This window comes from Haliotis cracherodii, unplaced genomic scaffold, assembly GCF_022045235.1.
Source record: "Haliotis cracherodii isolate W230 unplaced genomic scaffold, xgHalCrac1.p SCAF_21, whole genome shotgun sequence".
Taxonomy (NCBI): Eukaryota; Metazoa; Mollusca; class Gastropoda; order Lepetellida; family Haliotidae; genus Haliotis; species Haliotis cracherodii.
The window spans coordinates 15,197,479-15,212,959 of NW_027266277.1; the positions used below are offsets into that span (position 1 = coordinate 15,197,479).

Here is a 15,481-nt window from a genome sequence, read left to right on the forward strand (position 1 = left end):
TTCAATAAACACTCTCTGGTGTACTTAGTCACCAAAAGTATTTAATAAGGACGTCTGGAATAAAAATTTCAATATTACTGTCATACCAGGGCATGCTTTGAAAACACTTTTCTCGATTTTTAAGGTAATTGTCATTAGGGAATGTTTTAGCTTGAGAAAAGCAAATATAAAGACTTGTACAATTTGAACAGGTACGTGTATATGGCATGAACGCCTTGATTCGCCATTTAAACATTGCAATTGTGCAAATGACAAATACCAGTCGATAATGTTTGACTGCAACCATGAAAAACTCCACGATAAAATGGTCAAAGAAGAATAACGTGGTTCTTATTTACAATCGCTTGCAATTTGCAAACAACATGCTTCTTAAGTGCTTTTGTACATACATGGCACCAACCACAGCGAAATACTCAGCAAAGCTATCACATATAATCTTCATCTACGCCAAGAAATAGGTAAGATGTAAGAAATCGCACTTCATCACTCGTGACCCGCATTACCATCAGCATATTCTTGCTTGAGCCAGAACATATTGGCAGAACTGATGGACGGCCCGCCTAGGATATCGGCAGTTTTCCCTCTCGCCACTTCATCACCTGCAAACAACAAGAACTCCGTGACTGCCTGTCGGGTCTGACGTCACTCTGAACAATATTTCAGTTACATCACGGAGCGTTAATTAGCTACATGTGAGACGAAGCTCGAACAGGTGCAGGTGTGTTTTACATCTTTGGTGAAACCTTTGCTAAGAGACCGATGCCGAATCAGGTCTAATCTGTTTTGTTTGTTTGCTGTCTAACGTCGCACTCAGCGATTTTCCATCTATATGACGGCTGTCTGTAAATAATCGTGTCTGGACCAGACAATCCAGTGATTGACATCATGAGTCTTGATCCATGCAATTGGGACACGATGACATACATCAACCAAGTCAGCGAACCCGACCACCCTCTTACGGTGAGGTCAAATGGTGTTTAACGTCGTGTCCAAGATTATAACTTATATAGCAACGTGCATCCACGTGTGTCCACCCTCTTACGACAAGCATAGTCGCCTTTTGCGGCTAGCATGGGTTGCTGAAGACCTATACTACTCCGTATCGTCAAGGCTTTTGAATCTGTTATTAGAACCAACAATCATATGGTTGTTGCACGCTTCAGGGACAGATATGTGTATGCTTAAGGGACAGGTATGTGTATGCTTAAGAGACAGGTTTATTTGTATGCATAAGGGACAGGTATGTGTATGTTTAAGGGGCATGTATGTGTATGCTTAAGGGAGAGGTAAGTGTATGCTTAAGGGACAGGTATATGTATGCTTAAGGGACAGGTATGTGTATGCGTAGGGGACAGGTTTGTGCATGCGTAGACGACAGGTATGTGTATGCTTCAGGGACAGGTATGTGTATGCTTAAGGGACAGGTATATGTATGCGGAAGGGACAGGTATGTGTATGCTTAAGAGAGAGGTTTATTTGTATGCGTAAGGGACAGGTATGTGTATGTTTAAGAGGCATGTATATGTATCCTTAAGGGACAGGTATGTGTATGCTTAAGAGAGAGGTTTATTTGTATGCGTAAGGGACAGGTATGTGCATGCTTAAGGGGCATGTATATGTATCCTTAAGGGACAGGTATGTGTATGCTTAAGGGACAGGTATGTGTATGCTTAAGGGAGAGGTATGTGTATGCTTGAGGGACAGGTGTGTGTATGCGTAAGGGACAGGTATGTGTATGCTTGAGGGACAGGTGTGTGTATGCTTAAGGGACAGGTATTTCTATGCTTAAGGGACAGGTGTGTGTATGCTTAAGGGACAGGTATGTGTATGCTTAAGGACAGGTATGTGTATGCTTAAGGGACAGGTATGTGTTTGCTTAAGGGAAGGTATGTGTATGCTTGAGGGACAGGTATGGGTTAATGACATGAACGCCTTGATTCGCCATGATACTATTTAAAGATTACAATTTTTACAAAAAAGACCAATATCAGCGGATATTGTGTAATTATGCACAAAGGAATAATATTTAGGATCTATATTTATATATAACGTCAATGCCAGAGACTAATCAGGTTTGATTACATGCCGAAACAGATTCCTTTGGGCTAGAAAGCCAAATGACGGTGAAAATATTATGCAGAAATCACTGAAAATTAGTGTACCAGGTGTACGCGAAAATTGCAATCGTAACTGGTTGTTCCGATCATAGAAAAAACTTGAAAAATACTTATTTCACGGTACACAGTATTGAGCAGAGTGAAGCAGGTATCTTGAAGTGTATGCTTTCTTTTGCCCCGGCACTTTAGTAATACCTTACCGTCATCATTGTGACATTCTTTATCCGATAGGTCACTGAGCGAGTCTGATCTGCTGTTCATCGGTTGTATGTCTTCATGGCCGGTGAGCCAGTAGGTCTTGATGCGACCGCCGAACACTGTCGTCAACTCCCAGTCATCCTGTGCGATATTGATAATATAATGATAATAATAATAATAACTTCGATTATTGGTCATGGCAGGTGCAACGTTTTATCGCCTAGGATTGAAGCTTTGGAATCCTGTTACTGGTCATGACAGTTGCCAGAGTTCCAGATAACTTTTTGAGCAATTAAGTTTTTACTCAATGGTAGCTATGTAGATTGGGTTATTACATTTTTCATAGGGTCACCAATATTTTTTCACTCATCTCTTCATCACTCTATTGGGGTTTGTCCAAAATAAGTAAACATTTTGAGATTTCAAAATAATAATAAATTTTAATGATGTTTTAGACGTATATAAGGCTTCTTCCTACAGGCTTGATTCGGAAAGTGAATTAGATCGTAATTGTGTTTCGGAAATTAGCTCCATTGTACGCATGTTGAAAAAGCTTCATTTGGGGATTTACCCATGCTGTTATTATATATATAATGAGATATATATAGAATACTAAACGAGCTTCCGTGGAATACCAATTTTATGAAACGAGTGAATAGTTGTGGTATCTGACGAGCTTTCGCTCGTCAGATACCACAAGTATTCACGAGTTTCATAAAATTGGTTTTACACGGGAGCGAGTTTAGTATTTTATTTATTACTTGCCATTTATAACGTTCTTAGAATTATACTGTCGAGTGTGAATAGACTGACACCTACACGATCCACGGCATAATCCAATTGAGTTGGATTGAGTTGAGTAATACTTCAAACACGTTCAAACAATACAACGTCCACCTTTAGAATTCAGGCGTCCGTTCCACAAAATTATCGTAGCGTTAAGGTTATCGCAACTCACTTTAACTTAGACCAACGACTGTCGTTGCGCTACAGTACGATCGCCTTGTGGAACGGGGCCTTGCACCTAAAAGTTTACAATCACGTCACAATACCCGATGACGTAATTTGTGGAATTTTGTTGCAAGATCCTTCGGCGAAACAATGCCATGTGACGTCAGCTTAGCAACAAGGTTGCTGGGGTCATCGAGTGTGCATTAGCTCCTCTCAGTGATCTATCATTTCCACACACAACGTGGTTGAATAAGCCAAGGTATGTTGAGAGCTTTCAATATTTGTTCGTGAAACTTGTTCCGAGAGTACATAAGCCCGCATTTTGGTATTACACAATATGTAATACAGCTGTATGTTTATTAAACGGGTGATCTCTTCACGGGAAAGTAATAAAAAACACCAATACACCAATAAAACGCCAATATAGCAATATCTATGATCTAGATCATGCTTTCCGAAACAAAGGATGAAATGCAGATAAGATGTCGGAAAACTTGTCGTGAGAATACCGTATATTATGCATTAACAGTCCACGGGCCGGATAGCATATGTTAAGTGGCCCTTGCTTCATTCTTCATTATTTGAGTTTCGAGAAAACTAAACGTATGGTATAGTGAAAAATTAGCCCTCATAAATGCTAATTGGGAAGTACGCTTAATTATCTATATACATAACAAATACTTAATTGTCATTCATGTTTTGCTGTTTCTAATTACTATTTTTCCAAAACTGTCTGGGTACGGGTGGAGATTCTTATCTCACTTTATGTCTTTTGTGCATGTAACTAAACGTGATTCTTGTACAACCATAACGTACCGCGTGACCACCTTTGGCCACACCCATTGCGGCTCCAGCTGTGAAGGGGGTGGTCGGGTAGCCTATAGGTTAAGGCGTTCGCTCGCCACGCCGAAGACCAGGGTTCCCGACATGGGTACAATGTGTGAAGCCCATTTCTGGTTTCCCCCGCCATGATATTGCTGGAATAGTGCTAAAAGCGGCGTAAAACCATACTCACCATACTCACCGTAAAACCGTAAAACCATACTCACTCACTCACTCCAGCTGTGAAGGGGCGGGACCTAGGCCATACGACCATAGCTGGGTTACCCCCCCCCCCCCCCCCCCACACACACACACCAATCTGACACACTTAAACTAACGCTTAGCCTCTGAAAATATATACTATTCATGGAAATAAGCAACTACATTTAAATTTAAAATGAACCCCCCCCCCCCTCCTGAGATGGGAGTTTCAGATCTAGACTTGCTTCATATAGAGCTATAATATACAGCAGGCGGGACGGAAAATGATAGGATTCAGGGTCAGTGATACAGACTACTGACATATTATGAAAGTGTCCACAATATCGCAATACAGTAAACTACGGTTATAACGAACACGCTTATAACGAACTGACGTATATAACGAACTTACTTTTTAGTCACGACTATTTGCTGTAGTTATGCTGTATATATGCTTATAACGAACTACGGTTATAACGAACTAAAGATTGTAGTCCCTTTGAGTTCGTTATAACCGTAGTGTACTGTATGTTGAAATAATTAGATTTGAGTTAAAATGTTTAACAGTCCTGAAAAAAAAAAAATTCACGGTGAGAAACAATAAATTAATTTTAACAAGCAGCAACTCACCTTAGCAACTCGGTCCTCTCGCTCCACAGTCACAAAACCTCCAGTGAGGTGCAGCGCATCGTGTGTGGTTGGACTTATGTGAATCATCGACCCTACAATATAGGCCAGTGAACGTTTTTTTAATTCATTGACCCTGAACAAATCAATACATATTAATAATTATAAACATATACATTCAAAACCATGTTATGATTGGTGGAACCTTGGCGTTGTGTCTTGAACAGTGCACTTAGTAAGTGACCATACATTTTTCGGTGACACAAAGAGGGTTAACACTCTTTGTCCCCCACATACACTCTTCAAAAAAAAGAAACGTACAGGTCGAGTTTTAGTAAATATATTGTACCTACTAATGTCGATATATTTTATTTAATATCATTGATACAAATGTGAAATTTTGGGGCTCGATAGTCACATGTTGTGGTTGTACAAATGCATTAAAAACTGTTCATTGTCATGTCACATAAGGACACAAGATTGCGCTGAACTCAGTATCTCGTGTGACCGCCCCGGGCAGCAACCACGGCTCTACATCTCCTCGGGACTAACTGGATACTTGAACGAATCTGTCCTGCGTAATTCTGCGCCATTCTGCTTGAAACGCGTTTGCCAGTTATGTGAGTGTCTGCGGCGTGTTCTCACGTTGACGCACACGTCGATCGGATTCATCCCAGATGTGTTCTTTTGGGTTGAGATCTGGAGATCTCGACGGCCAGGGCATGACGTTGATGTGGGCATTATGATGGTAGTCTACCATGACACGAGCTGTGTTCGGTGGATCGTTGTCCTGTTGCTCCCTCTGGAGGTGAGTTTGAAGAATTTGACACATGTAGCAATTCGCTGTCAAATTTCCTAGAACCACAATCAAGTCAGCTCTCGAGGTGCAGGATACGCCATTAACCCCCCCCCCCCCTTCCCCCCCCCAACACACACACACAAACACACACCATGACGCTACCGCCACATAAATTGCCGAATTCACGTACACAATGTGGGACAAAACGCTCATTTCGAAGACGATAAACACGTTGTCTGCCATCTCGCCGGTGAATAAGAAATCGTGATTCATCTCAAAACCACACTCGTCTCCAGCTTCTGAAATTCCAAGGCTGTAATACCGTATGCAGTGGAATTGAACTGTGTGCATCAGTCCCAAAGGCGGCAAATGGTGCTGTGTTGTACGTTGAAGTGGCGCGCAACAGAAGACTGCGATTCCCCTCTCTGGATACGACCCATGGCGATGTTCCGATTGGCAGCGCTGACTCTCGGCATTTTCAAAATGAAAAATGTTGACAATTGAATGACAAATTATATGCTTATGCTTGCTTTTTTATAGCAACTACCACGAGCTATGAATGCCATAACGTGCTCCTGCATTTTGCTTTACTGTTTTCCTCCATGGCATTTTGAACAAGTGTGAAAACAATGCCGTTTAAGACTTTGCAAATCGCCAATGGCTGCGTTTTGACGCACCGTTTGTCAAATATCAGGCCACCAGCATTTTCCAATATAATTTATATACCAGATTTTTTGTGTAGTCAGGTTCAATGAACTATATACTACCTGTGCGTTTCTTTTTTTGAAGAGTGTATATGGTCCCTCACTATTCACCCCTTTTCGGGCAACGGGACCATATATGGTTCTGAGAAAATGTTCCTTTTCGACCCTGAATTAAGATGTCAAAGATGAGTGCGCAAGATCAACGTTTTATCCTTCATCACCCCTATCATCTCAGCTTCAGTATCGCGTAACCCATATTTTATACAGTGCTTCGGAATGCGAAATATGGTGAGATTAGTAAAGTGCTTACAACGCTTCTCCACTTTTTCTGTTTCTGCAGCAAATTTGAAAAGAAATCTGGTCACAAAGTTACTTTTCCTCACTGTACAGTTATTGGCTTAAGACTATTGATGTTCGTAGTCCAAAACGAAAGTTTATTTTCTTTTCAAGTATTGCATATTTTCATCTGCTGCATCATGGAGATTTAGCACGGCACTAAATAGGAAACGATAGTGGAGATTGTCTTTCTGTTTATGTTTGTTTGTTGTTTAACGCCGCACTCAGCAATATTCCAGCTATGTGACAGCTGTGTGAAATAATAGAGTCTGGACCAGGCAATCCAGTGATTGACATCATGAGTATCGATCCACGCAATTAGGATACGATGACATGCATCAACCAAGTCAGTGAGCCTGACCACCCGATCCCGTTAGTCACCTCGTACAACCAGCAAAGAAGAGAGCACTCAGTCGCCTTGCAAAACAATGCACACGTACTACCGTCGTTCTATAGTTGGACAGCTGATTTAATAAAAGCTTTTAGAAAAAGACCTTTCTGAGAAAAAGTTAAATGATCTTATTACACACCAGCGGCGTCCTCAACTCACGTTTCCCGAGCGACTCCATCTTGGCTCCTATGCTGATAGTCTTTCCAAAGAGACAGTATCTCGGCATGGTCGGGCCCACCACTGCAGCTAGACATGGACCTGCAATGTGGGGTGAGTGAGTGAGTAAATGCTGTTTCACACCGCAGTAATATTCCAGTAACATTTTTGACAACATGATAAAACAGGCATTATTGGGGATCTATCTATTGGAATTCCACTTGTGTGAGTGAGTGAGTGAGTTTGGTTTTACGCCGTTTTTAGCAATATTCCAGCAATATCACGGCAGGGGACACCAGAAATGGGCTTCACGCATTTTACCCATGTGGGGAATCGGACCCGGGTCTTTGGCGAGACGAGCGAACGCTTTAACCACTAGGCTACCCCACTGTCCCACCTGTTGTTTGAAGGAGACATATTCACGCATACTCAGTGAAAAAGAGAGTTTAGTTAAGTTTGCCACTCTAAAACAAGATTTGTATATTATTCTACCTGTCCCTTACTTTTTGTAGTATTGTGTAAGCAAACTAAAAATAAACTGAAAATCATTTATGTTATCTTTCCCATGTTTTGTTTATTGTATTTGTTATTTTTTTGTTGTTGTTTTTTATTTTGTATTCAAAAGCTGTCAAAAGGCAGTTGGTAAATTATGAGAAGATTAGTAAATACAATATTATTAGAATTCACTACATAAGCCGGTATTTCTTTGAAAGCTGGATAGTAATATCTAGTAATTCGCTGAGTAGTGAAATTTACTAATCTACACAAGGCTACCTACTGGTTTAAGGAGTAAACATTTACTAACTGGTTAGCAAAGACTGAATGGACAGTGAAATTCACGAACTAAGTTAGTAAATCTTACAGGCTATTTACGTCAGTGTAAACACTGTGCCCGTGCTCGTGGATTTAAAGGAAGCGTTAACCACCATTGCCATTTAAAGGTGTCCTTTCATATTGAACTGGCACGCCGTGATCTCTATGAAACCCTCTCTCACAAGTCACATGGTTTTCTTGGCGCTACGACAATTTAAAGCTATGTGAAAGGGTATTAACTACCGGCTTAAAACATTGTACAAAAAGACTTATTTTCGTTTTTAGCCCATGGACTTCAATTAATTATTAAATCAATTTCGAGTTACGCCCCCACCCCCACCACAGCGAATGTTTCGAAGCACGTATTGCATTGGATAATCTAGATTTACTGCAGTCGGTTAGCGCGGGGCGAGGCTTTCATACATCACGATACATTGGCCTCCTCCATTGCATTTTATGATGTTTCGGTGTCGCGTCAGTGTCTTACTGTACCTTTGACTTGCGCATTTAAACTGAATGAAATAATAGCTTACCAGTATGACATCCCACTCGCAGTTTAAACTTTGTGCCCGGCAAGTGAGGGATTTCAAGTTGTCCGACATTACCCATGATGTCCAGCGCCATCTTGCCAATCTCAGCCGCGTGACTGTGATCGTTCCGGTTCGGTATCCCTGGCAACCAAGAAATATAAACCGTCTTTCATTATCATGAGAAAACGCGGACTATTTGATATTCGTGGCGCATACTAGGAAAATAGATATATCAAGTTCATTAGATGCAAAGGTACCAAATGAGTTGTGGATCTCAAAAACACACACTAATTTTGCTTCTACTTTAGTATCTGGAAGTTTTCAGAAGTACGGACGGAAAATTAATCCACGAAAACGAGTGATTTCAGCTGAAACCGATTTTATGCAACACTTACTTTGACTATTGTAATTACCGAAACACCAAGGACTGAAGCTAAACTGTAGGTTTCAAATCAGCTGTTTCAATCAGAGGTGTTGATTTGAAACCTCTGATGGACAAATTTGAATTAAGTATGTTAAAGTCATGGTAGAATAATGCATATTTGCATACAAGTATGGTAATTTTACATGTTCCTACATTTCTTGTCATACGCCATGTTCACCTCCCTCTTGATAAATCACTTCCTTTAACACGTTAGTGAGTGAGTGAGTGAGTTGGGTTTAACGCCGCTTTGAACATTATTGCAGTTATATCACGGCGTGTCAGCTTAATGTGGGAGGAAAGCCCGAAGTGATGCAGGTCTCAGACGTTTACCACTTCGGTGAAACCCACGAGCACGTGTATGGTGATGACAAACCTAGAAACATAATTGGGGCGAACCTGGATTCGAACCCACAATCATAGGTTTCTGGCGTGACCAAGGTGTGCAACTCTGCAAAGCGAATCGCAGGAATGAGTGATGGTTAAATAAACTTACTCAAATTTAACAACAGGTCTTTAAATTTTCAATTGCATTAAAAGCATTAAAAGTATAGTTTCCTTTGCCACTCGGTAATATCGGTGTTCGTCTTTTTAACGTTTACCAGTTGGGATATGAGTGAGTGAGTGATTATGGTTTTACGCCGCTTTTAGCAATATTCCAGCAATATCACGGCGGGGGACACCAGAAATGGGCCTCACACTTTGTACCCTTGTCGGGAAACGAACCCGGTCTTCGACTGGACGGGCGAACGCTTTAACCACTAGGCTCCCCGAACGCCCCTAGTAGGTATATACTTAAGGTCAGGGATATCTGGTGTTACCGTCTCAGTCTTGAGACGAGATACTAGAGGATGGTTTTTGTGAAATGCACATTCGGGTCACTGTCTGTAGTAAAAGTGAATAGTGGAGGACGAGAGAAAGTTGCATTATGTCGATAAAATATACTGAACCGCAAAAGAAACGTCACCATGGATAGATATATGAGAAACCTTATTTGTCCAAACACTGTTAACATACTTCGAGATATATTGAAAAGATTAAACTTGGCAAAACTGATCATCAAGGTTGAAATTAAAGTGACAAATTTCCTTAAAGTGAAACACAACACTAATCTCTGAGAAAATGGCATCACAAGTCAGTAACTCGTGTGTCCGCCGTGTGCAACGTCGATACATGAAATGGATGAAGCGGTTGATGAATGCCGTAGGCACTTTAGCCCACACTCTGGGGAACGCCTGACGCTGTTCAGCTGCAGTTGTCGGCCTTGGTCGGCCGTCATTAAGTCTTTGAATATCGTCCCACAGGTGCTCAATGGGATTTGAATCGGGACTGAGGGCAGGCCACTGCATGGTTCTGATGCCATTCTGCTGGAGGAAGTCTCTTGCTTCTCTCGCAGTGTGGGCATGGGCATTTTCATGCTGAAACTTGTGGTTGCGGCGACGTGCCAAATGAGGTATAGCGTGTGGTCTCAAGGCTTGATCAATGTACGGAGCTGATGGGACACCATTGCCTCTCCCTGGACCGATGTTCTGGAAGATCACAAGTCCGAACCTCTGTTCAAGGCCAATTACATCCCACGCCATGATTTTCAGACCACCCAACGAGTCTCTCCCAACAACAAAAGCGTCCGAATAACGTTCCCCACGGCGTCGCCAGACTCTCTCCCTCTCTCTTTCTGCCATCTGCTTTTGAGATACAGTAACGGCTCTCGTCTGAGAAGAGGACTCATCTCCACTGCTGGAGGCGCCAATGCTGGTGCTGTTTTGCCCACTGAAGACGGTCCCGGCGATGACGTGGTGTCAGAATGGGTCCTCGGTGTGGCCTGTGACTGTGGAGGTGTCTGCGCGTCAATCGTCGACGCATGGTGTCCGCACTAATGTGTCGCTGGTGTGTCCCAATGGTCTGTCGAGCAGTTTCCGCAGCGGTAACAAAGCGATCCTGAAGATGTTGTCGCACAATCTGACGATCCTGACGTCCGGTTGTGACCCTTGGTCTTCCACTACGAGGTCGGTCATCTGTAGTGTTGGTGGTCGGGTACCGTTGCTGGAGCCCGTATATGGTCCTTACGTGGACTTGAAATGCATTGGCTCTTGCCGGGCGGTGTGTCCAGCTTTCAATCGTCCAAGGGCTTGGTGTCGCTGATTTCTTGTAAATCTTGGCATGTGGTAGCAATTCAATAACGAATATACGTTTGGGCGATCGGTTTTATTGTCATCTGCTTTGTTTTGTATCATCAAATTTCATTTTTCCGTCAAAATAATGTTAAATTTGAGAAACTTTGACAAAAATTACCCCCATATTTAAATGACAACTTTTATGCAATGTAACTTGGGGTGACGTTTCTGTTGCGGTTCAGTATAGTTTGACATTATTCATTTAGTAACTCAAACGCGAATGACGAATAATGAAATATTTCTCGAGTGACCAATAAAGCATATATAGACCCAGAGAGGGGTGCAGGGGTGCACAATACCTTTATAAAGATTCTTAACATTTTCCTGTAAACAGGTAACTTATATGTGACCAGGTAAATGCAATTTAAGATTGACTGTGTATTTTGTTCGGTTCATTGAGGTATGAATCGAAAAACCGATGTGCAAACTGCATGATTCCGCCGCCAGATTCGAACATTAGTTCCATGAGAACGGGGAGATACAGTACGAAAAATGCTAGTTAGAAATGAAACCCGAAGACATGAAAGTTGTGGAACCGAGGCAAGAAAAACCCAGTCGACCGAGTCTGCACGTTAGCTGTTTCATTCCTTCTCGGCCTCGGAAGGGTTGTTTGGACAATTAATATGCAGGATTTCACTAAATGTCCTGTGAATGACGATACACGTGAGCAGAGAGGGAATTCCCTCGACTGTAAGATTGGATTTCCCGACATTCAGTAGTAATAAAAGTAGTCCGCTTCGTTGGGCGTGGCTTAATTTTGTACATTCATTTGGGAAAATGAATGCAATAACACGTGACCAATTCAGCTAATCAGAATGCAGGAATTTCAATGAACAAAACGAAAATTTGATTATATCGGTTTGTAGATTGCGATCCCAAATGCCACATTCCGTTTCTTTATCCGCTACTGTAACCTCACTTGTAACATACAACAGTAACTTCTTGTTCCAGTTTGGATATTTTGGACTATTAACAAACCCGAGACAATCATGTATGCATCTCCAATAGTTTCCACTGTGTAGACATCATAGTTGGCTATGCGTTCATTAAAACACAGATATAGGCTGTTGAGCATGTTCACGACTTGCAGAGGGGAACTCCTGGCTGTGATGAGTGTGAAACCCTGGATGTCAGAGAACAGGATGGTGGCCTCGCTGTAATGCTCTGCTCCAACTATTTCATTATGTTTCATTTTCTCGGCCACGGATTTCGGGATCATTTGATAAAACAGCATCTCGGTTCGCTTCTGTTCTTTATCCAGGGCTCTTGCTCTGAAGAGAAGAGTGGGTGGATGAATTTACTCGTAACAGTATGTCGGTTATATCTATATTGTCAGCTTATTGTTTTAGGAAGGATTGGAGTTACGCACGTCGTAGACGTTGCCAATTCAAAGGAACTCACAAGAACGGATTTGGTGCAGGCAGACCATCGATCCTAATTTGGCGACTTTTGGATTCGAACATAAGAGCTGATCGTGGCACGGATAACAATCGCAGCAGTATCGTTTCGCAGTCATATTACCGCCTTCTCGTCCAATGGTAAACCTATATGTTGTGTAAACTTCACATTAAAAGTTTAAATCTAAAACATTTGTTTAATCTAAAACATCAATCAAACTCTGGCCCTACCTCTTAGTTAGGGCCGTGGAGTACTGTTGTATCTCGTTCGTCAGGGAATACATAGTGTAGATGATCACAGGGCAGAGGATGAAGACACAGGCAAGGACGAAGGAAATCCCCATGACTCTGTTGAGGGTGTAGATCTGTCCTTCGTCCATGATCTGCGTGATCTCCTCCGACAAGTCCGTCTGGGTCGTCAGGAGAAGGTCCATGTACATCGTCATGTTGTTGAACCACCACTGGGCCATCTTCACCGAACCCTTACCCATCAGATCGTTCCGGCGAATCTCGGCCCTCATCCTGCCCAAGACGTCCAGAAGCATCTCATTACCCTGTGATGAAGAATACCTGATGGTTAAACATCTTCATGGGCTGAAACTTTGATCTTGAGGGTGAGGGTTTGGATTTCTTTTCAAAGGTCCTCAGAGTTGGCATACAAAATCTCGTTCATTGGACATGCTTCATAAAGATTAATGTGTTGTGAAATGCTACGGTTCACAGTGGAAGCACATGACAGTGAAGTGTATGATTGAGCAATCTTCTCAGTAAAAGATGTAGGTCTCTGTTAGACTGGAATTACTATGCTAGTTGCCATGGCCAGAGGGTATGTAAATATCCGTTTAGCTTCTAACATTTGCAGTCATGATTGATGTATGATTCTACAGAAGTAGACAATGTCGCAAAATATGTTCAGAGATTGTACACTGACATATGATTCCAGCTTATCACATTAAATGATCCCCTTTGGTTCATTGTTGATCAGATATTTTCATATTCACTTTCATTTTCATTCAGATTTCCCCTTGGTCATATCTTTGCTTATTGTAAGAATTGCTCCAAAGTCCCAGACTTCAAAGAGGTAAAATACATTCTCAGTTGCCAGTCATTTCAAAGATAATTTTATCATAAATGTGAAAGTTTTCTGTAACTTTGCTGTTTGGAATTGGGCAAAAGGGGCATTTATGATAGTCAACCTTTAGTTTGTTAAAAATACCATGACTGTGTATTAGAATCATGAACCACTCACATGGATATTCTTCTCGTACAAAGCATGAACTAATCCAGAGTATCGCCTAGCCGACAGGAAAGTAGCATTTGTGACATCCTGGCTCTCCGAGAACCACAGATGCGCTTCCCTGGACGGGAACCTGCCTGTGGCGTAGAAGACTGTGCCCAGGGCTCGCTCCAGCCCCATGTACTCCTTGGCTACAATGACTTCTTGGTAGGCCACCAAGCTTCTCCAGATTGCACCTGAGTGGTCCTCAGTGACGGCGTCGTACAACCACGAGATGAACACGCTGATCAACGAGGTATACATCTCCAGCTCCATCGTCACTGTCTGATTGAGTGTATCTAGCTCGTACCTTTGGTAATAAAAAAAGAAAGCCCCAGCAAATGGTCATCTTTGTTCTTTTCCGAATCGTGGTCGTGGTATATATGTTATTTTGGGAGTGTGTGAGTCGTGTTTAACGATGCATTTAACATTATTTCAGTTATGTCACGGCGTATCCGCTTAATGTGGGAGGAAAGCCGAAGTGATGCAGTTTCAGACTTTCACCACTTTGGTGAAACACCCGAACGCAAATATGGTGCTAACAAACCCAGAAACATCATCGGGGCGAAATGGGATTCGAACCCACAATCATAGGTTTCTGGCGTGACCAGAGGCGCAACTCTACACAGGGACTGGGCAACAAGTGCCTAGTTATATTTGGAATCATGTATAATGAATATAGATCTGATTCATATTTGTATTAATATATCATTTCGAAATCACATTGAGACAGCGTTATTCAATTCTTAATTTAGGTCGCACTATATGTAAATGTTCATGTCCAGACCGACACTCCGCACTCTATATGGCGGCTGCCTGAAACTAGTCGAGTCTGAGTCACACAAACAAGTGGTTGATAGCATGAGCAGCCTCAGCGAGTCTGACCATCCGATCAATCTAGTCGGCTCGTACAAGCATAGGCTGATTTCGACTAATTTTAACCCGGAATCCCCACGGGGCTACTCCTTATGGCTCGGACAAAACGTCTATTCAAAACGAATGAGTATGGTTTTGCGCCGCTTTTAGCAATATTCCAGGGGAGGACACCAGAAGTGGGCTTCACACATTGTACCCATGTGGATAATCGAACACGGTTCTTCGGCGTGACGAGCGAAGGCTTAAACCACTAGGCTATCCCACTGCCCCCTCATCCGATTATGAACCTCGGCCAGTCTACGACATACCCATGTGCTTCACCATAGTGATAAAGGTCTACGACGCGGGAGACAGTACTTTCAACGTTACATTTGGGCGTTGCCTTGTGGTTAAAGCGGTCGCTCCTCACGCAAAAGGTCGGGGTTCCACTCCCAACATGGGTACAATGTGTGAAACCCATTCTGGTCTTCTTCGCGATGTTAAAATATTTCGGAAAGAAGCGTAAAACTATACTGACTCACGCAATGGCGCCTTAAACCTATCTTTTTCTTCCCCTCTTTCTCTCCTCTCTCTTTCTCTCTTTGTCTCTCTCTTAATCTCTCTCTCTGTGACTCTCTCTTTCTCTCTGTGTGACTCTTTCTTTTTCTGATTCTCTCTCTCTTTTCTCTCGCTCTGTTACGCTCTACCTCTTT

The 15,481-nt window shown here is 42.3% G+C and overlaps 1 protein-coding gene across 1 annotated transcript in view; it reads right to left on the bottom strand.

The window, feature by feature from the left end:
- Positions 1–483: 483 nt before the first annotated feature.
- Positions 484–15,481, bottom strand: part of LOC139471009 (uncharacterized) — a 162,564-nt gene continuing 147,566 nt past the window's right edge. The window contains exons 5-12 of the mRNA XM_071253313.1: positions 13,887–14,223; positions 12,869–13,191; positions 12,219–12,511; positions 8,649–8,786; positions 7,306–7,404; positions 4,920–5,011; positions 2,318–2,456; positions 484–599 (exon numbers count right to left, since the gene is read on the bottom strand). Coding sequence (XP_071109414.1) covers positions 484–599; positions 2,318–2,456; positions 4,920–5,011; positions 7,306–7,404; positions 8,649–8,786; positions 12,219–12,511; positions 12,869–13,191; positions 13,887–14,223 — 1,537 coding nt within the window. The remainder of the gene's footprint in view (positions 600–2,317; positions 2,457–4,919; positions 5,012–7,305; positions 7,405–8,648; positions 8,787–12,218; positions 12,512–12,868; positions 13,192–13,886; positions 14,224–15,481) is intronic.